At 46.4% G+C, this 26,161-nt stretch overlaps 1 protein-coding gene across 1 annotated transcript in view; it reads right to left on the reverse strand.

Moving 5' to 3' along the window:
- Nucleotides 1-240: 240 nt before the first annotated feature.
- The window catches only part of LOC147718155 (lymphocyte antigen 6E-like), a 36,112-nt gene continuing 10,191 nt past the window's right edge, over nucleotides 241-26,161 (reverse strand). Inside the window, exons 2-4 of the mRNA XM_086919230.1 lie at nucleotides 25,322-25,441; nucleotides 10,474-10,665; nucleotides 241-489 (exon numbers count right to left, since the gene is read on the reverse strand). Of these exons, the coding sequence (XP_086775356.1) occupies nucleotides 10,475-10,665; nucleotides 25,322-25,441 (311 nt within the window). The 3' untranslated portion in view covers nucleotides 241-489; nucleotide 10,474. The remainder of the gene's footprint in view (nucleotides 490-10,473; nucleotides 10,666-25,321; nucleotides 25,442-26,161) is intronic.

Raw genomic sequence — 26,161 nt, forward strand, 5'->3', positions numbered from 1 at the left:
TTGGTCGTATGAACAATTGTACCTAGTTACAGTTCAGTCTTCAGTGTGAGCTATATAAATGGTCATGGTAGGACAAAGTAATCACACTTTAAGTGGTAAATACTATGGGCAAGATCACACAGAGATCATTTGATGATATCAAAGCAGCACTGGTAAACCCAGCACTGTCACCGAAGGAGCAGGACTGGAACTCATGGTTTAGTCCCACTGACCTTGCAGTTGAATAAACACCACAAACTTGGGAAGCCTTTATATTTATTCATCGATTTCAGAATTAGAATACATTTATGTTATCATTTATTGTATAAATACAAGGTGAGATGAAGTCTGTTTTCATATTGATTTAGTGTGTGAGGTAGTCAGCATTTATTTTTTATATTTAAACGTGTAGAACGGGGGTCTTTAATCTTATTTACGATGCTTTTCTCCTCAATGTCCCTTCTTTATAAATGCTGGTGACTATGACTCCTTTGACCTGCTGCATTGCACCTAGGGAAAAGAAGTAATAACATTGTCATATTTTGAATGACTAAAATTAAATTCAATGGTGATTTTTAAAACACTCTAAATGTTTACTTTGTTCTAATAAAAGCAATTGACACAATGGAATGACTAGGCAACAATCTGGTGAGATGTAGATCAAATCAGACCTAAGATAGAACAATTATAAGGAACAACTTAATGTACCAAGCGTTTAATAGAAATATATCTATTTTTATCATTTATACAAACATTTTTTTTAAAAGGGGGTGATAACGCTTCTTTAGGTATTTTTACACACTAGACAGCAAACAATGAATGTTGCCGGCTATACATACAGACCAAATGTCTGAGGATACAGTAACACTCCTGGAGTGGACTTTTGGATTTAGACACAGATGGATATACTTAACAATATTCATTACAATGCCATGATTGTTCTAAAACATGAACACAATGACAATATTAAAATGCTTTGCCACATTGAGGAGAAAGGAAATTTACAAGGAATAAACATACATTCAAATATTTAAAACATGTGGAGCTGATTCTTGGGGGGTATAACATGTTATTGAAGTTTCTTAAATTTGTAGAACTGTGAATAACCACATTGGGTTGTATTAATCTTTCAAAGTCTAGGGAACGTCATCCTAGCCCTCAGGACAGACCAGATCCTCCTACTCCTGAAAACTCTACATTAAACCTTGATGACTTCTCAAACTACCAGCCCATCACATACTTCACCTGATCACTGAAAATGCAGTCTATGCTCAACTCCAGATGACATCTGTGCTAGATATCCCCTTCCTGAATACGAATCTGGATTCTGTTCATGTCGCAGCACCAAGACTGTTCCTGTACACATTGTAGATGATGCCCTCCTAAGCTCATATGTAGATGACTCCTGCCTCCTGGTACTACTGGACCTCTCACCGCCTTCAACACAGTCAACCATCCCACCCTCACACACACTCTGGCGTCCTAAATTAGAATTACTGGCATTTGCTTTTACAGGACCTCTTTCTGTTTTTTCCAACCAATACCAGTTTGTTCACATGAGCACCTCCAAGTGTCACAAGATCCATATCACCTGTGGAGTCCCTAGGGCTCCAGACTTTTCCCTCGCATATTCAGCCTCTAGAGGGAGCACTTTGGGGTTGTCCTCACAGAGCATTAAGATTCATCAATACTAAGATGATACACAACTCCGTACAACAGTCTCCTCTTTTCATATCTCCAAGGAGTCAAACACAGCCTGCACATCATGAAATCCAAATGTTTCACTGAATGACAAGACACTTGGGTTCATCTTCTACACCAACCTCGTACTTTCTGGTAGCAGGTCACTCTTCTAAAGAAATGAAACAGTTTCGTCCCTTCTACTCTTCCAGCCTAGTACTTACACTTAATGTCTTATGTTGAACATGTCCACATCACCCCCATCCTGATGGAACTCCACTGACTCCCCCGGTCCTCAACACCAAATCCAAAAGCAGCTGCAGAATTTATAAAGTAATTGTGAAAAGAACCCCTGCATTTCTTGCATTGCTGCAGGTATGTACTTTGAATGCCTCATCAGCACACCTGACACCTCTTCACACAATTAACGAGACATAGATATTTATGGGTTCATTCCATCAACCTGGAGATCCTTGACCAGTGCCAGTGTAACACACCCTGCTCCAGCAATATACAGCCCTCAGGTCCGAAATGGTGCCTGGTGGGATTAGTAACTCACCACACTTATTCCAGCGTCTTAAGCCACTAAAAAGTAAGAAAGAGGCTCCTAGATAGATGTTGACTCATGTTTTGAGAAAGAGGGAAGTCCAAACCATATACAAATGCCTTTGTATGGTATAAACAGTCCCCAAGAGTCATAAGGGTGGTACGCGCATGCACCCTCATTCTGAGCCTTGCTGAACCCCATTGATATCATCACTGTCACAGAGGTCAGCTTGTTGGGGTTTTCAGGCCCTCTTGTGCACCAGAGCAGATGCAGCCTGAAAGTGGAGTCTATCGCTGTAGGCCTGGCTCTGATCGATGAGCACTGGACTGGCTCTTACTACTAGCACTGAGCCATGACCAAGAGGTAGAAATGTTTAATATTCTATGGGTCAGGTTTATCAAAATGTCACAAAACACAGCAGACAACTTGCTAAACTATATGACAGAGAGAAAGCAGGAAAGTGCCATATCCACTAAGAAATGACACGTTCCTGCTATCCCCTTGCCCTCGTGAACTGTGTGCTGTCGTGCTGCAATGCAGACACCTGTGCACCAATGCATGGGTCCCTGCCTTACAGACAACATTGTTTTTGTGCAGGAAGGTGCAGAATCCTGTGAGGCCTTTTCCTCTTTCTACGTGTGCTGCTGAATGTGGTGCATTTACAAAGAAGAAATAATAAGGAGAAATAGAGATATTTCTGTCCATCACATCTCTGTTGAGAAGGCGCTGTTATATTCCGAATAGGTACCCTAAAATAGGCTCAGGTAACATTGTAACTCTTCACCGTTATTCTTCCATACATTACGTACATAATGGTTCTTAGAGACTGACCTCTGCCTAGATATGACACTGCATTCAGAACGCAGGATTTTCCCTGGCAAAATCCTCATATATTATGCATGAGGATTATTGGAAGCACAGCAGGGCTAACATCTCCTGTATAATATCTATGTACAAAGTCCATTCCCAATGTCGTCCTAAGTACAACAAAGTAATACAGTGAGGTAGAACCCCCGGGGAGTCCTATGGGTATATATACATCACATCTTACCGGCCGACACACTGACGCGAGACGCTGAGCTTTCATGCAGACACTCCAGCTTGTGGTGGTCTAACGTCGCTCATGGGGTGTCCAACCCGAGACCAAGATGGGTCCCACAGTCTCTCAATTCAGGTAATGGGGTTGACTTTATCCTAGAGGGAGTCTTGGCTGAACATCTACACAAATTGTAGGTACACGTAGTTCATCTAGTTAGGGAGGCATCGTAGGAGTATGCACTTTTATTGTCATGTATTTTATATACTCGTATGTATTCATGATTATCGTAAGATGGTAGACCTCTATCCTTTTACTTTCATACTGATTCTAATAATTTATAACTATTACTATTTACCAGTTGTGGCAACTCATTTATTTTACACCAGAATAACAACTGTTCAATAAATACTTATTGAAATTGCCCAGACTGTTTATTCTGTGTATATCTCTGAGACCGACTAAGTAAGCACGAGTGACTGAGTGAAAGGTAATATATTGTTTTCACGATCCTGAGGGATCAGAGTTGTCAGGTTCAATGGTTGCCAAGAACTATTCTCTCCTTGATAAGAGGAGATTCTAGTGGCACTGTGAACTACCTGATACAGAAGGCCAACATATCCGGTGGGGGTGTTTTGAATCAGTCTGACACCAGTCATACAGTGTATGATGTCCGAACCTGCAGATCCTATAAAAGTTTTTATAAGAACTACATGACAGTGCAGCATTTTGACTCATTCCCAGGTTCACAAGTCTTCATAAATCTGTGAATGCGGCAAAATCCATGGGTGGATGCATAGGAACGTCATGCTTCAGTCCTAGAACGCCTTCCCAAAGCAGACTAACTCAAGACAGTGGTTTGCACTACCATGCATTACTCTGGATCAACTAAACCACACATAGCCACACATCGGTGACTCTGCACACCTTACATCTATGCCTCGCGTCGCCTTGCATGACTCAAGGGCAATCCAGGGGCTTAGTAAATCTTGCCCTATGTTCCAATCGTCCTTTTTTAGAAGGAAGTGACCCGATTATGGTTCCCCGGGTCACTTGCGACCACCTCTCAGCCTTCCACACAAATGAAGAGTCGGTCAGACAGTAGAGAATACTGACCAAGTTATTTATTAGTATTTGCTCCAGCAGAGTCCAGACTGACTAGCCTCCTAAAATGCTACCAATGGGACTGACACTCACCAACATTACATCAGTTGTTATCATTTCCAAAGCAAACTAATTAAACAGGTGGATTGAAGGCACACCTTGGATGGATAATGCTGTTGGTGGAGCTAATATCAGTCAGTGCAACAGTGTGGATATAAATAAGCGGGTGAGGGGTTATGTTTACCTCCCTCTCACACTGGCACTTCCGGGCAGCAGTGAGCCGGGCTTCTGGGATCAATTCAGAAGTGTCAATGGGTACACATTGGTATGGTAGCGAACAATACCACTAATCACTCAGCCCTCATACCTTGAAATTGAAATCAATTTGTAGGTGCGTTTGGTCTGATCTACATTTTCTTATATTCACCCCTCTTGTCCGCCCCTCCGTGAGATGGCTAACACCTTTCTCAGCTCCTAGGACTCGGCTAGCCGCTGTATGCCAGACGCCCCATTTCATTTGATCCTATCCTTGCGTTGCACTTATGGGGCACCACTAGTTCTTTAATGTGATCGAGCACGTGAGAAGCCTACTCATCACTTTCTATACGTTTTTCAGGATTATTTCCAATCTGCCACCAAGGATCTGTTTGTGAGGCTACCCCGCTTTAGTCTACCACTGTCTTTGAACATTCAGGAAATGTGGGAAGACAAAAAAATCATTTAAAGACATCTCTGTTGCTTATTCACCTTCTGAAACTCCAGTATGGGTATGTTGGGGGTGCTGTGGCACACCCAGCACCCCTACATCCAGTGCCCATGCTGTCTTCAGCAGGGGCAACATTTCTATCTTAGGTACTCCCTTCCTCACTATTAGGTTTCATGGACAGCTGAGCCTCAAGGGAAAGTTCTATGGTCCAAGAAGTGTTTGCAAAACCAGGACAGGAGAGGGCCCCTGAAAATTGAATGAGGAGAAGCAACCCAGGGAAAATAATATTCACAATAAAATACGACAATGGCTTAGCCAAAAGATTTTAAACAAGGAAAATTCCTTAAATATTTAGAGCCATTAGTAGGACCAGTACTGTTTATATATTATTTTCGTACTATAGATTAATGAGATTTTACATTGATCTATTTTCACTCAAATATACAGCTATTATATGAGCTCCCTACATAGTCGAAATCAGAACTGAAACAACACAGCCATCTCCTCAGAGTTCAAGTCAGTCATGGCCACAGGTAGTAAGAGAAACCATGCATTCCAGACATTAAAAACAAGAGTGATGGACCTCTTGCTTACCCTAGCCTGTAAGGTTATATTGTGCAAATGGAAAAATGCTAATGACGTGTCCTTTAAAATCTGGCAAGAGTGGCTGTCCTTTCTGAGAGGTGCGGACAACCCGGCACTTCATTCCTCTCCATGTCGCAAGACTCACCAGAAACTTTGGAAATCCCTAGACGCCTCATCATTGTCATTTGATCCCCGTGAACTTAACCTATCGTGGAAATATATAGTTCTACATTGTATCACCACTGCTATGAAGGTGTATGCTGTGATTGTATCTAATTACTTTATATGTCATCATATTGCTTACTCAATTGGTCACGCTTGGTAGTTTTCTATGCTCAATGTTATTTTCTAATCCTAAGACCCACAGGAGAACAATGGCTGCAATTAATAGGCACTTGAGCACGTTATTATGTATCTTTTCGTTAGTATGTATATATTGATTATCTTGTAGTTTTGGTTCAGACCCCATTATTATTGTTATTTCATTTCTTCTCTTCCTCTTTATTTTATGTATGTATTTTCCTTCGTTTTTCTGTTTTTCAATAAAAATGATTTGAACACAAAAAAAACAAGAGTGATCAGATATATTATCACTTGGCCAATATTCTATTGACATGAAAGAACATAGATATGCATATAAATTGATATTTTCTTTTTTTGTTTAAAGGACAGTACTTTGTCAATTGACTCTGAAAATTATATTAACGCTCAAAAAGAGAAGAAATAGAGCAAAGTTGCGCCGGCACTGATTCTGTTAAACATGACACACTTAGATGGATAATGCAAGCTTCATCAGGGCGCCATGTAGAGAACATGTATCGCGACCAAAGCCATCCAAGCTCAACAATTCAATGGTCTGAAATATTAACAATTCCATAATTATATATGATATAAAAGCAAAGTCTAAAGTGAAGGGAAGGTGCATATCCCTACCTACCTACCAAAAGCACCCAAGGTGCACAGAATGTCAAACATTGTGTGCCCAAATACCTGTATTATCAATATACAATCCTACTTTCCCCATCGGCACAATAGCCATAGAGTTTATGTTGCAAATGGAGAGGGGTGTAGCAGGAGCCTACCTATAGAAGGTGTATGTGTGTATTGAAGAAACCTCTGTGGGAGAATGTTATCAATGTTCAGGTATAGTTTCAGAGTGAACAACATTTTAGCAGGGCAGTGGTTTGCAGTATGGACAGGTGGCACAGGGTCATGAGAGTGATGGGACTGGTCACCAAGAGTAAATATGAAGATGCTTGGATCAGAAGGATGGAGGGACTGTCAGGTGGTTTGACCTCAGGAGTGCATCTTTTCCATATGTAACCAAGTCTATGAGCTTTTGTGCTGTAAAAACCAAATATATTTACATTTGATTAGTGTGTTAAAAATATGCATAAGCTTTTTGCCCTCACATTTTGACTATCAGGTGCTGATCGACTCTGAGATGTGTGGACACCTGCTATGCAGGCCTCAGAGCTACTGCTCTGACCCTTATGAGGTGTATGGTTGATTGACTTCACCTAATCGGTATAAGTTAAGTTACTTATAAGTCCACAGTAAATGGTACCGGGGGTACCTAGGCCCTGTATGTTAAGTGTTCCTCATGAACCGAAGTACTGATAGTGCCACCACGAGTGAGACAATGACCCTCAGCCGCCATTACAGTCTGTCTGATTGGTATTTAAACTGCTAACTCAACTTTGCCATTTCAATCAAGGTCCAGACATTCCTTTGTAATAGTTGTAAATCACCTCTACGGCAAGCCTATCGAGCCCTACAGGCGGAGTGCATTATATTAAAAAGAAAGATGCATTTTATTAACTTTACATGTCCTCTCAGTAAAACCCCTGCATTGCAGTGTTTAGTGTGGCAAGGCTGGCAGCCCATAGGCGAGTGCGGAGTTACATGCTGGCACCTCAGCAATGCTTACTTCCAGATGGTAATACTATATTTGATACTCCAAAGTATTAAACGAATCATTGTCTTAAACCTTGTTCCTCATGTCAAATTTATGGTATCTATTTTACAAAGGGCAACTTTAGAAGTTGCCACTTTGTTTCCCAATGTTCTTAGTTTGAACCCAGTTGCTGTCCTAGGCAGCCTTCTGCCCTCCTGAGGAGAGGTGTGAACGACCAACAGGAAGTGGAACAAGATGCCTGCTGGGGTGGGAGGTGTGATCTCCTCCTCTTGGTAGGATGGGTAGAGTGGGTGTGAGCTCAAAAGGTGAGCTTCAAAGGGGAAGCAACCTTTCAAAGGCAAATGGAATTGACACTAAGGAGAGGCTGCTCTTTTGAAAAGGCAGACTGGCAGGCATCTTGGACAGAGAGGGAGACGTCATTGTCAAACCGGTTTCTCAAGGGGAGTGAACCCCCAGGTAGCCACACCTCTGGTTGGGCTTGGGAGCTCAACACTGAGAGAAGAGTTCTGCTATGTTGAGAGGGGGCAGAATAGTGCTAGATGTCGTTCTTAAAGAGTGAGGTTGCATTACTACACCATGTCCTCACACTACCTCATTGTGGTGATAAGAATTATTTTCAATTCCAAGTACAGACATGAAAAAAACTTCAAGAATGAGTAAAGGACTTTGAACACAAAGCAAAAATGAATGGTAACTCTCAGACATGGAGTTCAGGTTGACTTCAAGGAGCTCCTTCTTGGCACTGACAGGTACATGTTAGGACTTGAGCCAAGGTTTGAGAATAAAGGGAAAGGGAACCAAACAATGTAAAAAGAAGGGCTTGGATTAGTGGCGCTTTGAGAGATTTGTAGATGTAAGAGGGCTGAGCAGAGTTAAAAGTTAAAAGAATACTGTCACCTTAAGAATTTCATCAAAGGAGGAGAGCTGAACAGAGCCCTTGATTTGAAGGTTATTGACTCAGTAAGCGATGCATAGGAGTCAGTGTTCAGAGTAGAACTGAGAGACAGAGGGTTAGCGTCCATTAGAGAGTTGGAGGAGAAGCAGAGCTCACCAAAACTCAGAAATAGTAATGCAGAAGAGAGCTTTGAAATTAGTTAGGGCCACATGCTTCAAGCGAAAAACCTGTCGCAAACGAATAGATTTACAAAATCTTCCCTTTGGGACTCATATTTTTGGGTTTGGGATGCATTATCCCAAATGAAAAAAATCGCTATTAGCGAAATCGCAAAAATAGGGGTTACTTAATTGCAATTGCTTTAAGGAATCACAAATTGTGATTCCCTGAATGCAATGCATGATGAAATTGTGAATAGGGGTCACATATTACCATCACTTTGAACTTGATGGTAATTTGCAAAAACTTTGAGAAATGCACTAAAGCGCATTTCTCAAAATTCCTGGTTACACTCACACATGCCCTTGGGGCATGTATGTGCAAAACATGTGTTCAAATTACAATTTCAGGGGTGCAACAGGGTGTCCTTTTGGCACCGCTGCACCCTTGAAATTGCATGCGCAATTTACCATTCATTCCTATGGCCCTGTAGGAGTGCGAGTCGCAATTAAGGAATGTTTAGGAATCACTATTTTTATAGCGATTCCTACATCCATAGGCTTTTGCGAGTCCTTAATTGCGATTCCTCAATATTCACAACTAAGGACTTGCAAAATCCTACCTCGATGCATGTGCCCCTGGGAGTCCCCTTAAGAGGTTTGTAAGAGCAGGAGATCGGAGCAGACTCGAGAGATAAATGATAAGTATCACTTTAAGAGGTTTCAAAGTGCAGGGAAGCTAAGCTGAGCTCACAGATAGAATGTGTCACTGTGAGACATGTAGGAGTAGGAGGGAACAACGGAGCTCAGTGATAGGTGGGTGAATCTATCATGGCCGAGGAGAGTTCTGAGATGAGTCAGTGTATCTTTCAGAGGATTGTATGATCTGTGGAGCTCAGCCGAGTTCTGATGTCTAAGGTTAGTGTTTCTTTAAGAGGTTTCGAGGATCAATAAAGCTCAAATGTGGAAGGTTAGTGTTTCTTTAGAAGGTGTCTAGAATCTGTAGAGCTCAGCCAATCTCAGATATATAAGGTTAATGTTTCTTTAGAAGGTTTCTAGGATCAACAAGGCTCAGCCGAGCTCAGATGTAGAAGGTTAGTGTTTCTTTAAGAGGCTTCTAGAACCAGTAGAGCTTTCTAAGGTTTGTAGGGGCAGTAGAGCACGGCCTCAGACATGGAGGATTAGTGTCTCTTCAACACATCTGCATGAGAAAGAGAGCTGAGCATATCACTGAGACAGTAGGTTGTTGTCTTTCCGTATTAATTGAGGAGAACCCAGAGAAACAATCCCTTTATTAAGATGACTCTAATATTGCTGCTTTTAGTGGCAATTTACTCACACATATATGGATTGACACATGCGCCCACATGACCAGCTCCTAACTGGGGCATGTGTGTCACTAGGGAATCAAACACTCATTACCCATTACTAAAGATGCTGCCACTTGGGGAAAGAAGCAGCTTACACCTCTTGGATATTGACAAAAAAGGTCCAGCCACCTACTACTGGAGGGCTCCACATATCTGAAAGTCCAAACCTCTCTACAGCTCAGACTCTTCTTAGACTCGAAGTCTGTGAGTACACACCACTGTTGGGCACAATCACCTCCTACAAATAACCAGCTCAGACCCTTCTTCAACTCAGCATTTTCTCACTCATATGAGGTCACATTGCTGTGGCTCTCAAATATCTCTCAATAAACCTCTATTCAGGTCAGACCCTTCTTAGACTGAGCGCTCTTCCACTCAAAGTCTGTGAGTACACACCACTGTGGTTTAGGTGCCCCACCTGTAGCCCAGGTGAGGTTGTGCCCCACCTGTAGCCCAGGTGAGGTTGTGAAATGTACACCATTCCAAGATCCTCACCTCAAAGCACAAATCTGACCACGAGGGCGCTGATGCCTGCTGCCAGGGAGAGCAGCGTGTAACTGATCTTCACACTGTTCGCTCCGTTGCACTCGTCACTGGAGCAGCAGGTAGTAGTAGTTGTCACACCTAGAAAAGAGTCCGTTCCTGGCGAACAGGAAGACTCGCAACTCTTGAAGATGTTTGCAATTCCTGTGAAGAAGTAAAAGGATTATTCAAAATGTACTCAAAGACCCCGCCTGGTCTCAGTATTGAGAGTCAATTAATGGAGAAACATAATAAGTAGAGAGACTCTGAGAACCCATAGAAGACAGTCAGTGCCATATCTTAATCTCTGGTTATCAGACAGATTCTGCTTGGTCTCCAGTGCCACCTTTGTTTCTACATTTCTCTGGTGGGTGTTTCCAATTTCCAAACCAGGCCTGTTTTAACACTAGTGTCCCTTTTCTCTTATACACATTCTGTCAGTAGCTGCATACATTCACTGCATTCTGTACAATACATACAATATGATTTCACTCCTGAGTCCTCAGCTGATACCACAGGCTGTAACCATGAGCCATGATCTAATTGGGTGCAGCCTCTAATGTGTGTTCCATTCCTAGGCACCCACTTCTGAGTCCACGGCCTCTGTGCTGTGACTCGACCTACCCAGGCTCTGGCCTCTAACCTTGGGGGCATTTTTGTGACCTCTGTCTTTTATCCTGGGGGCATTCTACCAACTGACCTATTCAGCCATCTGAAAGTGTGGCCTCTAACACTGGGTGCAATCTATAAGCTGACCCCTGCTGCAAGTGCTTTTTGTGAGACTATGGGTCTTCAATCACCTGAGCCACCAACCAGATGATAATGTGACCCACCCAACTGTAGGATTCTTTTATCAAATGACTCCCACACTAACTTATACAGAGGCCTCTAACACAGGAAGAGTTCTGTCACCTGAAAGCCAAGCTGGCTGTCACTGTGACTTCTAACCAATACAGTGTTGGCATTTACCTGTGTCTACATATTCCAAGGTATACATAGTTGAATATTTGACCCTTTCCCATACAGGAAGTGACTCAAATCATTCACAATTTTGAAACCTTGTCTCTACAATATCCCAAAGTTCTCTTTATCTTTCTGTAGATGAAATATCCAGAAAAGACAGATATTTCAAATAAGGCCTTCAGCATTGGACACTCTACCCTAGAAGAGACATCAAGAACTGAACACAGTATTTGAAAAGAGTTACCACAAACTAAACACAAAATCTGAGATGCCATCTTATAGAGCTGTACACAGTGGTCTAGAACTCTTCATGATGCCCTAGACGAGCCCACCAGAAATGGGGAAATTATTTGAGATGTGGTCTCTAGAAAGGACTCACGATGAGACCTTGAGAACCAGTCAACAGATCAGTCCAGTCTCACGATCATCTCTTCTATTGATCTAAAACCTACTAAGAAACTGCACCTTCTCACATGGGCTGGACACAACCTCTTCTGACTCTGCCTAGGGGCCTATGTAAACCCTGGAGCACTTGTAAGGCTTAAAAAGGGCTGCACCATGCAAGTGAATATGTAGATAGTTTGCACCACCCTAGTCATACGATTTAAAGAACAGAATCACATTTAAACTCTTATATACACTTTGAAGAGGTACATTTCAGAGGCAGATATAGACATGCATAAGTGCACATCAAAGGGAAACAAAGCCAATCTTCAATAATACAAAAATTTAAGAATCTGCTACATGGTTAAAAAGAAATGATTGTGGTCTATTAAATCAAAGTTAGTTAGGGACAACCTTAGAAACAAATGATGGGTCCTTTTTGTGGGGTAAGGTGGGCAATGGTAGTTTACAGGAGCCTATGGTGAAATATAATAGGACCCACCTTAATCTTTGTGGTATTTCATGTCCCTGCATTCAATGGTCATTCTTTTCTATAATTGTCTTTCCGATGAGGCAACACATTTTGACTCATAATGGTGTAGGGGTCTCTTTAAGACTGTGGTATGGTTTGTGTATTTAAATAAATAGTCTGCTTGAGAAATGTTTTCCTACAGGGATGCAAAAGAGCATGTATTATGAGGACCATGTCTAAAGAAGTAAGCAGCAAGGCTGAACTCCCTGAATTCTGTGCTACACTTGTCTAAGAGCACCCATTCTAATCCTCAGCTACTGCTCGACACACATACACCCAGTTCTCACCCTTCGTAGACAGAGCATGTCACCATCAAAGCTCTGTGAACACACCACTGTTGTGCACAATCACCTCCTATGAATACTCAGATTAGACACTTCTTCAACTGAGCGTTTCCTCACTCAAGGTAAGAGGTCACATTGCTGTGGCGCTCAAATGTCTCTCAATGAACCTCTATGCAGCTCAGACTCTTCTTAGACTCGAAGTCTGTGAGTACACACCACTGTTGGGCACAATCACCTCCTACAAATAATCAGCTCAGACCCTTATTCAACTGAGCATTTCCTCACACATAAGAGGTCACATTGCTGTGGCTCTCAAATATCTCTCAATAAACCTCTATTCAGCTCAGACCCTTCTTAGACTGAGCGCTCTTCCACTCAAAGTCTGTGAGTACACACCACTGTGGTCTCACTCACCTCTAAATATAGCACTCACTCACTCTAAATCCGAGCTCAATTCACTGTGCTCCTCAGTTAGCTCTCAACAAACGTAGGAATAGTTCTGACTCTTCGGAAACTGAACACTTCTCATCCACAGTCTCACACACATTACCTACATTCCACATCTAAAGGAAAACCCCTTTCACCATAGAATACAAAACCTTTCTACTGACACATCCTGTGAGTCCTATACACATTCTTTCCCAGGGAGTGGCCCAAATTAACTCACCTCATTGATGGCAAATGTAAAGAGGTTCAGGATATGAGCTGTAAATCTTAGGCTGGATAGCATTTTTAGAAGGCACAGACAGTGATAGAATATTAGTCAGGGATGTGATTTTCCTATATTCTTACATCCGTGACATGTTTTATTAGGTAATGTTTTCATATTTACCTTGTCCTGAAGAACATGTGCACAATAACAAGAGGAGCTCAGAGGGAAGCGACGGGTACCACAGGGGAAGCCCTCCACTCAATACAATACAAATACAAGAAACCCCTGTACCCGGGACTTTAGTTAGCAATCATCTAACAAGCATGAGAACATCATATGTTAGAATCCTCAATCATCAGATTTAAAACATACCCCCTAGAAATTCTATGGTTGGGTATATATTCTCTAATGCCCTACTAATGCCAATCCACTGTTTGTGACTACTAATGGGAAATTTCAGTGTGTGTTCAACTCGACATGCCCTATGATGTCTGCCCTACTGGGACAATACATCCATCCACCCAAAAACCGTCAAACAAAAATGAAAAAATGTGTGGCGGAGAGGAAGGCACCTCACGGGCGAACACCCTCGGGGAAATTGGCAGATGTTACCAATACTTTGCCCCTTTCTCATCATTGGTTGCCATTCCTTTTCCAGAAACAAAATAGTGAAACAAATAATGTGAGACAAAAGGTGCTGAACACGGAGCTCAGAAAATAGCTCCCTAACGTGACAAACAATACAGAGTGACAATAAAATCAACAGTCACACCAACCATACTACTTTATTATTGAATAAGGTATGCACTGTTGAATTAAAAAGGCTGGTAGCTTACTGCCGCATACCACTACCTGTAACCAACATGTTTCAATGTCCCATACATTTTATGGCAGATTCATCAAAGTTAGCACTCTGTCACTGCACCAGCGTTGGACATCTTTTAATCAGGAAACCTTAACCAGCCATGTCCACTCATACCAGTTGGTCAGGCACCTCTCCACCCTACTGTAGATTGTGGTATCAATCGTACAGATTTCGTAACGGGAGCCCAGGAACCCTACAGTAGGGTGGAGAGGTGAAGCCCTGCTTAGCAATGGTGTACTTGCTTATCGGAAAGTACAGGTTTAAGCATTGCTCTATTGTGCCCAGCCACTCACAAAGACTGAACTGCTCCTTCGTCAGAATTCCAGCTGCCTCTCCACAGTCCAAAAGGCAAGCCAGAACCACAAATTGTCAGTAGAGCTTTTAACCATTAAAATCTTCAAAAGGAAGGTGCACCAGTAAAAGAAAAAGTTTTTAGTCCATCATCTTCCTTTATTAATCAAAAAAGTTGCACAAGAAAAAACTTGTTCTCAAAAATCAGCCAACGTGTTTCGTTCCTAGATGCCTAGGAACTTCATCAGGGCTTAACATATAATGTAGCGTGATCAGAATATTTGTATTGTGCAATTTATGGCAGTCATCACATCACGGGGTACTATTTTTCCCATCCATGGATGGTGTGAGGGACCCAAATTAAGCCCCTACTTAGGACCTGAGTCATGTCAGTAAACAAAAGTGAGCAGCAGTTTGTGTTCATTTGTTTTTACTATTGACCACAATAGTAATATTTTACTGTATTATAATTGCCCTGATTTTATGTTGCTTCTAAAATTCATTACTCCGGTTATGTCTATCTAATCAAGTTTGTTTTGGTGTTTAAATTAAAAAATAGGGGGCGTGGCCAAGATGGCGGTGTGAGCGGACGTGCTTTGCTGAGCACCCGCCGCCGGCCGCCGTTTCATAGCACAATTACAGCATCCATCCCGGCCCGAGTGATTTCCTGGCATGCCCGGTATCGGCACTGCTGCAGCAGAGGTGCTGACTGTCGGTGCTGCCGGCCGACGGCACACACTTCCCGCCAGGCCTACCCGGTGTTGCCGCAGCCGTTGGGGCCTGGTGAAAGCGGAGCAGCGGGAGCGAGGCCGTGGTGGGCGGAGCCCAGAGGCCGCCTCTGAAGCACCCCAGGCCGGTGGCTGAAGCGATGGCAGGTCCGACCCGCGCTGCGGTGCGCGAGGCCTCCCGCAGTTCCTTAGCGGGGGATTCTGCAGGCCTGCCACCCCTCCCCAGCACCTTAGCTACACAGCCCTGAAGGCTGCGGACATTGCCGGTGAACGCCGGCGAAGCGGGCAGAAGCGCCTGGAGTGACCGATTTACGGTCGGAGGTGAGGAGCGAGGGGTAGACAAGCGGCCTCCCAGCAACCGGCGGGACAGAGTCAGCAGAGCGGGGACGGCGGGGAAGGAACTGTGACTACGCCGGGCCCCCTCGCATGCTGTGTGGTGGCTGCATTCACCATCGACCCCAGCAGTGATAAGAGGTTGCGGGAGGCCGCCATTTTGTGGGACACAGCGCCGAGCAACAGAACGCGCTCTGCCCGGGCCTAGCCCTGCATCCCCTACTGACTGGCCCTCTTCTGCGGCCCTGCCCCCACTACACGGCGCCCGCCAAGAACGAGTGCAACACCATACACCGGCCCAGGCTGTGGGTCGGGCGACAGGTGGCAGAGGCCCAATTGCTCAGGGGACAATTGCAGGCTGAGGGAGGCTGAAGAGTGATCCCACGTGGGTGCTGTGATCGTGGGGCCCCCTATGCCTAGAGCTCCTTCTGCCACCGCAGTGGCTAGCATCCCGTGGCCGCACGGGTTCCTTGGTGGTGGATCGCCATTCTGTGACTGGGCCTAGTCCTATGCCTTGCACTCCCATACGGCTCAGTGGGCCCTGGGCTGCCTGCTTGCCTGGCGCTGCAGGACCTTGGCACACTCGAGGTTTTGGGACCCGCGGGCCGCCGACACTGGTGGCGGCCGATCAGCGCTCCGGGGGGGGTCTAGTGAGGACATGTCCACTGGGAGGTTCCGGAAGGACCGCACCATAAAGGAACTCTTCACCCCTAGCACGATGGGGAAACGGATAGACGCCACAACAACCAGTCACCGGGTTCGCGCCGAGAAGAAGGCCTCGGGACAGACAGATCCCGAGGGCCCTGTCACGCGGTCCTTCCTGGAGTCCCTCTTCACCGGTCTACGGGAGGACATCCATGCCTTAAAGAAAGAGCTCCAGGAGGAAATAAAGGAGGTACGCCGAGACACCGACGCCATTGGTGAGAGAGTGGCGGACTTAGAGACCAAAAGCGATGTGCGGGATGCGGAGATGGAGGCGCTAAGACAGGAGTTCGTTCGCAAACATGACCAGCAAGTGGATCTCCAAACGCATGCCGAAGACTTGGAGAATCGCTCCCGGCGACACAACATCAGGATCAGGGGAGTAAAGCAGTCCCCCGACACAGAAGATCTCTTTCAGTTCACTCAGGGACTGTTCAATCACATTCTGGGCCGGCCAGCTGACTCCCCGCTGCGACTGGACAGGGCCCACCGGACGGGCCCGCCTAGAACCAACGCAGCCCACCCAGCGGACATTCTGGTCTGTGTGCAGGACTTTAGGACGAAAGAAGAGATCCTTGCCAAAGCGCGCCAGACGGCACCGATCGCCTATGGTACACACTCCCCGACTCTGTATCAGGACCTTGCCGCCCTTACCCTAGAGAAGCGACGCACCTTTCGGCCAGTCACGGCGGAATTGCGAAAGCGTAATATCTCCTACAGCTGGGGTCACCCCTTCCGTCTGGTGTTTAGGCTAGGCATCAACCTCCGCCAGCTGCGCTCCCTCAGGGAGGCCTGCAACCTGCTAGGCATTGAGGAACCGGCGGTGGACGAGGGACCCATAGGGGAGGGTGCTACTGGTGAGGAGACCCCCGGGCGATGGAAACAGCAGCAACGTCATCGCAGGCCGAGACGCCCCGCAGCTACGGAGATTGAGGAAGGTCAACGAGCTGCAGTGGAAACCATAGCACAGGGCTTGGTGAAATCAGACAGCGGCTGACCTCCGAGCTGATGGCGTTATGGCCCAGATGAGTACTGTAAGGCCGGGACCGCTCGAGCCGGCGGCGGGGGCGGAGGTTATGGACTCCACACACTTCCCCGACGGAGACCCTGATACTTCATCTACGTTTGTGGATGGGGGAACGGGTCGGTTCACACACACCGTTGCCATTGCCTACACACTAAGGATATACCTTACCACGGATCCAGTGGACTGCTAACTGGACCTGGGACTATGTTGGACCGAGATTTTTTCATGGTTGGGACGAAGGGATGGGGGGCGGGATGGGAGGGGGGTGTTGCGTATGTTTGGGTTGGGGGGGAGTTGAGAGGGGGGAGGGAGCGGGGAGGGGGCTCTCCTTGTCCAGGGGATTTTGACACTACAGATGGGGTTGGCAGACAGACCGGCGTCGAACGAGGGGTCGTCCTACAACGCGCGCCCGCAGCTCAAGCGCTGGCCATAGCTCCCTACACATTGCGCCCGCCATGACACGCCAATTGAGAATACTTTCACTTAATGTGCGGGGCCTCAATAACCCAGTCAAGCGCAAGGTGATATTATCCTTCCTGGACCACTCAAAAGCTGACATTTGCCTCCTACAAGAGACGCACCTTGTATCTAAGGACCATCACAGACTTAAGTCGTGCTCCTTCCCTTGGCAGTTTTTCTCCTCCACTCAGAAAAAGGTAGCTGGGGTAGCTATACTAGTAGCCAAATCCTTTGAGGGGATGGTCATACAGAAAGAAGCTGAGATCAAAGGGCGGCTCCTCGTCCACAGTTTTCAGGTTGCGGGCCAAACATTACTGGTGGGTACGGTTTACGCAACGAACGACCGTCAGGAGAGGTTCCTACTCGCTAGAGGCAGCCACGGCCACCACACACCCGCACTTACTACTTGGTGGAGATCTCAACCTAGTGTTCCACAACACAGCAGACCGCACAGGCCAGAGGTTCGGACAAGTTGGGGCGCTCTCAGCAACAGGACATGCACATATTTCAGAGCTAGGTCTCACTGACCTATGGCGACACTCCCATCCACACACGACGGAATACACATACTATTCAGCGGCCCACAAGACCTATGCGAGGTTGGACTATTTTTTGTGCTCTTCCCATCTGACAGCGCAAGTCGAGGACGTAGAGATACTTCCGGCCTCCTTGTCTGACCACTCACCAGTGGTGGCGACCTTTCAGGTGGCGCCCACGCCGATACCTCAGCGACACTGGCGGCTCCAAGACGGGCTTATACAGGCCCCAGCCACACAAGAAAGACTCAAGACCGCAATCGCTCAATTCTTGACACACAACGCGAATGGAGACACGACTAAAGCCACACAATGGGCGGCACTCAAGGCGGTCCTACGCGGTGAGATCATATCTATCGCCGCCGTTAACAATAGGGAAAGGGCGGTGAAGAGAGCCGAACTCACTCAACGGGTGGCTGAACTGGAGCAGATGCACCAACGCACCGGGGCCGCGCGGGCGTGGCGCCAGTTGTGCACCGAACAAAAGATGCTGGCTGTTCTGGATCAAGATGTGGCCGAATACGCTGCCATGCGCCTCAAGCACGCATACTACACCGGGGGTGACCGCTGTGGGAAGCTCTTAGCGAGCAGGCTACAGGCGCAGGATCAGAGGCGGCACGTATGCTCCCTCCAATCCACTCTCGGCACCCAGGTCACGAAGGACGTGGCTATAGCGGCGGCCTTCGGTAAATTCTACGCCGCCCTCTACGATGCAGACGGCCTCGACCCGAAGGCGGGACTGGATTATTTGCAGGGCGCGACGCTTCCCTCCCTAACCCAGGCGCAAGCGGACTTCCTAGATCGGCCCATTGGCCTAGAGGAGGTCATTTTGGCAATATCCCGCCTTAAAGTGGGGAAATCCCCAGGGCCAGATGGCTACACGGCGGCCTTCTATAAGATATTTTGCCCACAGGTTGCCCTGAGTGACCTATTTAACACGTTTGATCAACCCGGTGCCATCCCCCCTGACTTGCTTGAGGCGGCCATATCGGTGATCCCCAAATCCGGACGTGACCCAACCGACTGTGGCTCCTACCGGCCTATCTCTTTGCTGAACATAGATCTGAAGCTTTACACCGGCATCCTCGCACGTCGCCTATCGCCGGACATGCAGCAATTAGTAGAGCCTGACCAGTCGGGCTTCATCCCCCAAAGGCAGACTAGCGACAATACCCGACGAGTCCTCCACCTCATCGAGGCCGGCTCACGTACGAGACCGGGTTGTATGCTCCTCACTATCGATGCAGAAAAGGCATTCAATAGGGTGCACTGGCCTTATCTTGACCAGGTACTGCGGCACTTCGGGTTCGGAGAAACCCTCCGCCACCGTATATTCAACTGCTACCGCCGACCCAATGCTGCAGTGCGAGTTAATGTCCATACTTCTCCGAGATTTGACATTGGCAGAGGCACCCGGCAGGGCTGCCCACTCTCCCCCTTCCTGTTCACACTCTATATGGAGCCGATGGCGCAGAGAGTGCAGCACCATGAACTCATCTCAGGCATTCCCTTTGGCGGAGACACGCACAAAATTAGTTTATACGCGGACGATATACTGTTGTCCCTCACTGATCCGATGCAGTCAATGCGGGTGCTCTTTGTGGAACTCCACGCCTTCGCGCTGGCGTCGGGCTTTAAGATAAATGAGGCGAAATCGGAGGCCTTGAATGTCTCGTTGCCCCCAGACACTCTGGAGGAGGTCAAAGCGGAGTTCAAAGTGCAGTGGTCTGCAACGACCATCTCCTATTTGGGCGTCCTCCTGACCCCGACGGTGCAGGACACCACGGAGACCAACTACGTGACTCTAACGAAGAAAATCCGAGATCAGTTACGGCGTTGGAAACCACTCACGCTGTCCTGGCTTGGCCAGATCGCGGCTGTTAAAATGACGTTGCTGCCCCAGATTCTATACCTGTTCCAGACACTTCCCTTACGGCCTCCACTCGGGTGGCTTCAGAAGACCCAATCGGAATTAACACGGTTTATTTGGAATGGCCAACACCCGCGGTTCAAGCACACTATTGCTACCCTGCCCCCTGATCACGGGGGAGTTGGCATACCCGACCTCACGTTATACTTTCAAGCGACAGAACTGCGCACGCTGGTGGAGTGGCATCAACTAGAGTCGGGCAAACACTGGCTCTTTCAGGACCAGGCAGTAGCCGGCCGCCCACTGCAAGGTATCCCATTCCTCCCACGGTGCCACAGACCCCCCAACCTGTATCCCTCAAAAATCACGAGCACAGTCCTCGGGGTGTGGGACAGGGTGGCCGTGGCTAAAGGGCTGACCTCCTTTCCATCGCCGATGACTCCAATCTTCGATAACCCAGATTTCACACCGGGCTTGGACACTAGGGCATACGCGGCATGGAGAGCGACCCCTTGCAGAGATGTGGGACACATGTTTGACCTCAAGGGTATCCTTCCGTTCCACAAAGTGAAAGAGGACTATGGCATTGCCGAGACGGATCGCTTACAGTATCTGCAGGTGCGACACTGGGCCTTCACCCCTCGATCCAGCCAGGCGCCCAATGACATCTCACACCCTACGAGAGGTGGCTAGTGACCCGCACATCAGACAAAAAATTTATCTCAGATCTCTACCAACAGTTACTCCTCACCAACATTCACACATACAACGCAGGAAGGGCTAGATGGGAGAGGGACCTGGTGCGCCAACTCACATTGAAGGAATGGGAGGGGGTTTACTACAGAGCCAGACATTCGGCACATCACGCGGGTCTCACTGAGACGATGACCAAAGTCGCCACATACTGGTATCATACACCGAGAGGCTGCATCGGTGGGATCCCCAGGTGAGCGACCGCTGCTGGAGGGGCTGCGGAGAACTGGGGACATTGGAACATTTATTGTGGGGCTGTGACAGACTCCGTCCATACTGGACTCCCATTCTGGATCTAATTGACTCTCACCTAGACACGCAACTACCTCGATTCCCAGCCTACATTATACTGGGCCTCCCTAATGCTCTTATGTACCCCCTGAAATCTTGGAGGGGGAAACTGATCGCACTGGCACTGGGGGCAGCAGTGCAGAATATAGTAGCCCACTGGAGGGCGGTCCAGGCCCCGCAGCAACTAGGTTGGCTGCATCGTCTATGGGCGATTCTGGGAATGGAGAAGCTGTTGTTGGCCGCAGCAGGGAGGGGAGCGGACTTTGCAGCACTATGGCAACCCTTCCTCACCCTGCTGACCGGGGAATTTAGGGAAGTGAGCTGCCCCCGATACCAGCGGCTGCTGCGACTTGCAGATACCCCAGTCCCGGAACCCAAGTCACACACACACAAACGCAGAGGCCCAGCGCGTGCGGCACCGACTGGCTCGTAGAGAGGCAGTGATGACTTGTTACCCCATGCTTGACTAATGGACAAGGAGAGGGGAGGGAGCGGGAGGGGGGGGGGGCCCAGGGGTTGTTTTGTTCTGTGTTGGGGATTCCTGTTAATTCTCGCATTATTATTGGCTCCGCTTGCACCTCTATGGCACCTCTTTTGACGCGGCCGGCCCAGATGGGTTGTAGGCGGCTTGCTGTGTTAACCAAGTAGGCCCCTGTATCGGCATGTTGGGTATAAGCAGTGACACTGGCCTAGACTGCCTCCTCTCAAGGCCGGCGGTGATGATTTTGAGAGGTGCATTGTGCTTATTTTCTGCTCAATAAAAAGATTTAATACTAAATTAAAAAATAAATCTGCTTTACTTTTATAAAATGGTGTCAGATTTCTTTCGAGTCCCATCAATTACGTATTGCCCATGTTGGTACTCTGAAATACTTAACACATGTTCCTCTAGTAAATCTTGACTGCTCTTTTCCACGCTACCAGGACAGAGCTAAGGGTTTATTATTGTGAATCCAAGAACCGTTGTTTGGGGTTTGTGAAAGTATTACATGTTGAAGCCTTATTATCATTACCACATAATACTACACTTTCCTACAATCTTTTCTCATGTAACTCAATGCCCGGCTTCCATTCAATATGGGAGGGTAAAGTGCGTATCAAACCTTCGGGTTTCCCATGTTACTGCTGCTGACAGTACAGCAACTCACTGAGCTATTTCCTCACCTGACAACATGGCTAGATCAATATTTCAATGTTAAGGCTGGTTTTTCGTATTGTGTTAACTTGTAACGTTTTTGTCTAATCTCATACTTGCCAAGTAACGTTGGACAAGAACCCATGAAAAGCTGCATTGATTTATTGTAGCCTGTAGCGGATTAATCATTTTTTACCCATTTGCTGAAGTTTGATTACATGAGAACAAGGAGCACAGACCTTCTAGTGTTGCATAGTGTTGCATCAAGCCCCCGAGAGTGAGTTCAAACTAATAGTGTGTTTTGTATTAACTTCCATAGAATCCAGACTGGCGGACCACTGCCCCAGTGTATCCTGGAGAATTTGTTGCCCGGCTGGTCTAGGCGGTATGGTGTAGAAGTGTTTCTCTCTTCCAATCCCCTTTCCCTTTGAGGACACCTCCCAAGACTCCTATACCACCTAGTAGTGTAAAGATGTATAGCTTGAAGTCAGGGGAGCATTTATTGCCACTGCAGACATTATTGCCTTTCAGGTGAGTAGCCACAACACTCAAGATGCTTTGCCCTTGTTCGACCAAATTTTGTTGATGGATTTTAGGCTCTGCACCCTGTGGCAGTGCTGTCCAGTAACCGGGCATGTTGGCTATTCCTTGAATTGTTTATTTAACTTTTCTGTGAGCCTTCAGACAAAAGGTAGGGTGCAATGTATTTAAAAGTGAGATATGTAGAAAATTAATGTTACCATGTCGCTACAGACATAAGGCCCCAAAAGCTACTTTCACTCTGGCAGGTATAGCTATGTAGAAAACATGTGTACACATTAAAATATTAATTCTGCATCTTGGGAATGGGACCAGCTTGAAAAAATATATACATAACTATTTTTATTAGTTATTAAAAATCTAATTCAACTGTGAAGTTGGATTTCTAATAAATATTTGAAAAGAGACTTTTAAAAAGTCACCTTTTCCCTATCCAAAGATCCAGGTGGCTAATTAGCTCTCCAGCTCCTCCTAACCTGTGGTCTACTTTGAATAAGAGAAAAAAATGTTACATGCCTCTCAATGGGCAGAGACTCCTCTGAATGACAGGGAATAGTCAGGTTGGGGTCTGTGTGCATCTTGTGACACCACATTGTCAGACCCTGCTCAGTTCTGTTCTCATTTTCTCCTACCGGACTTCAGTCTAGGGCTTTGTTGTGGATTTACCATGGTACAGTTCCCCCGACACCCCCAGCCATCAGAGCTCAGAGCTCAAATAGAGTCTGGTGAAGACTTTTGCCATCTTGAAAATGCTCAGGAACATGGCATTTTGGGCCTGATTGCAATAAGGGAAACAGGAACTAAGAACAATTGGGCAAGGTTGGCCCTGAGAACATTTCCCCATTGGTGAGGGAGTGCCCATGAGTCATCTCCACCGCATAGCTGGTGACAGACATAGATGGGGCGCTCCAAGGTACCTGGACAGAACACTTACTGGACCTGCCGAAGAGCAGAAGAAGAGAGCACATGCTGTATGTGACCTGAAAGGAGCCTTTTAGGATTGGACCTGCTCCCTTTTGTACCCTTTATAAAGCAATGGGCTACAAGGTCAATTGGCTGACCTCCTCTGTGGCTACAGGGAGAGAAGTTTTTTTCTTCAAATTAAGCCGCTGACCAGTGGCAACTGGCCCTGGACTGAACCCTGCTGTTGACCTATGCCTAACACTCTGTGTCTCTCTATTTGCCTCCTCTGAGGACACCGTGGTTGTTTGGACAGCAGAAGAAAGTTGTGAAACTTGTCAAAACCTTTCCTTCAGACCAATGGGACTTTTTCTAACTTTGTTACTTCCAGGAATTCACTGGGACAAGTACACTTGGTATGTCCAATACTTTCTCCATTGTGGTTGGCCAGAAATGACACCTTGTTCCCGATCTCCCACAATTTCAGAGTATCACTGGCGCTTTACTTTGTGTCGCTGAAATTGCCACTTAAAATTCATATCTACTGTTGCCTCTGTTGCCTTTCTGTGATTCTGTTTATTAAATATTACTCTATTTTTCTATTTCAGTTTGAGATTTTTATTGTTTTGTATTTTTAATGTATTACAGTTTGGGTATTGCATAAATATTTTAGACCTTGCTCTACATTACCTCTGTTGGCACTGTGCCTTAGCTACTAGGGGGCTGAGCTCAGATTAATTTAGTGACCTGAGGGTTCATCATGACCAGTGTTGTGACTATTTCTCAATAGTTTCCCACCCCAAATATTAATCCAATTTCTTGCACACAAGTCCATATTTTTTATGATTATGTAAGCTCAGACTTCATGTGAGTGGCTCTCTAATGACACCGACTGGGTAACAGTTATTGTTGAAGGTTTATGCTGGGCTTCAACATGTAGCAACGACAGAGCATAGAGTGTTCATTCATTATATTTTTTCTAGAAAGACACCTTTGTTCTATTTTTTTTTGTATGTGCCGTCATTGAGAAATAAGTAATCCCAACAGTAAGCATGCATTGGCACTTGGTAAATGCTGACATCTTTTAGCAGGTGACGATTTATGAAATGAATGACACAGTTTTATATTTCCCTTTTATGCCCCCACCATCTTCGCAGATGGGTCATGTGTCCCAGGCTGGGATGCTGATGGGCCCTGGTCTGTCACTCACTGCCCAGCTGTGGTCATTGTGACCTCCACTTGTGAAAGTAGTCACACATGTCAAACACACATACTCACAAGTAATGTGGTCCAATTTGCCATTTAGCTCCCCCCACCCCTCAGTCTGTCCGTTCAGTTGGGTACCAAATGTTGCTTGTTTGAAATTCTCTGACTTACACCCCCCCACTCACATTATTTAAAAAGATACTCCCTTGCATACAAAACACATTTTTTGCATTAACATCACATTGAATATTTCCGAATTGCCTGGAATCTGTATACAGATGCAAGGCTGGGTTTTGATGGAAATACCTGAGTGGGGTGGAATGCCTCATCTAAGAACAGCGTTTGCACCCGAGAGGACAGCCTTCCTTACCTGCGCCAGATGCGTAGACGCTCTTGCAGTAAGAGGCTGATCCAGTGGGGCACGTGGAGGACGTCTTGCAGTTTGCGTTGGTCACTGACCCAGAACATTGGAAACATTTCAAGGCATGACCTGAGGAAGAAAAACAACTGGTAAGAGGCAGATCCCATTCACTGATCACTTTCTCTCACTCTAAGGCCGTGAAAGAGTGTCTGTATGTTCCATCTGAGCCTTTCACAGGCTGGTATTTCAGCTCTGGGTCCTCCCTCAGGCTCTATGATCTGTACCTGATATTCACATATAAGAGACGCATGGTGCTCTCTGTGGTGCTTCTGCTGTGCTCCTCCCTCAGCCTGTATGAATTGTATGTGATATTCACATATTAGAGACGCATGGCGCTCTCTGTGGTGCTTCTGCTGTGGGTCGTCCCTCAGCCTGTATGAACTGTATGTGATATTAACATATAAACCTCACATGATGCTCTCTGTGGTGCTTCTGCTGTGGGTCCTCCCTCAGCCTGTATGAATTGTATGTGATATTAACATATAAGAGACACATGGTGCTCTCTGTGGTGCTTCTGCTGTGGGTCCCCCCTCAGCCTGTATGAATTGTAAGTGATATTAACATATAAGAGACACATGGCGCTCTCTGTGGTGCTTCTGCTGTGGGTCCCCCCCTCAGCCTGTATGAATTGTATGTGATATTAACATATAAGAGACACATGGTGCTCTCTGTGGTGCTTCTGCTGTGGGTCCTCCCTCAGCCTGTATGAACTGTATGTGATATTCACATATTAGAGACGCATGGTGCTCTCTGTGGTGCTTCTGCTGTGCTCCTCCCTCAGCCTGTATG

The sequence above is a fragment of the Lissotriton vulgaris genome, chromosome 4_2 (assembly GCF_964263255.1).
Source record: "Lissotriton vulgaris chromosome 4_2, aLisVul1.2, whole genome shotgun sequence".
Lineage (NCBI taxonomy): Eukaryota > Metazoa > Chordata > Amphibia > Caudata > Salamandridae > Lissotriton > Lissotriton vulgaris.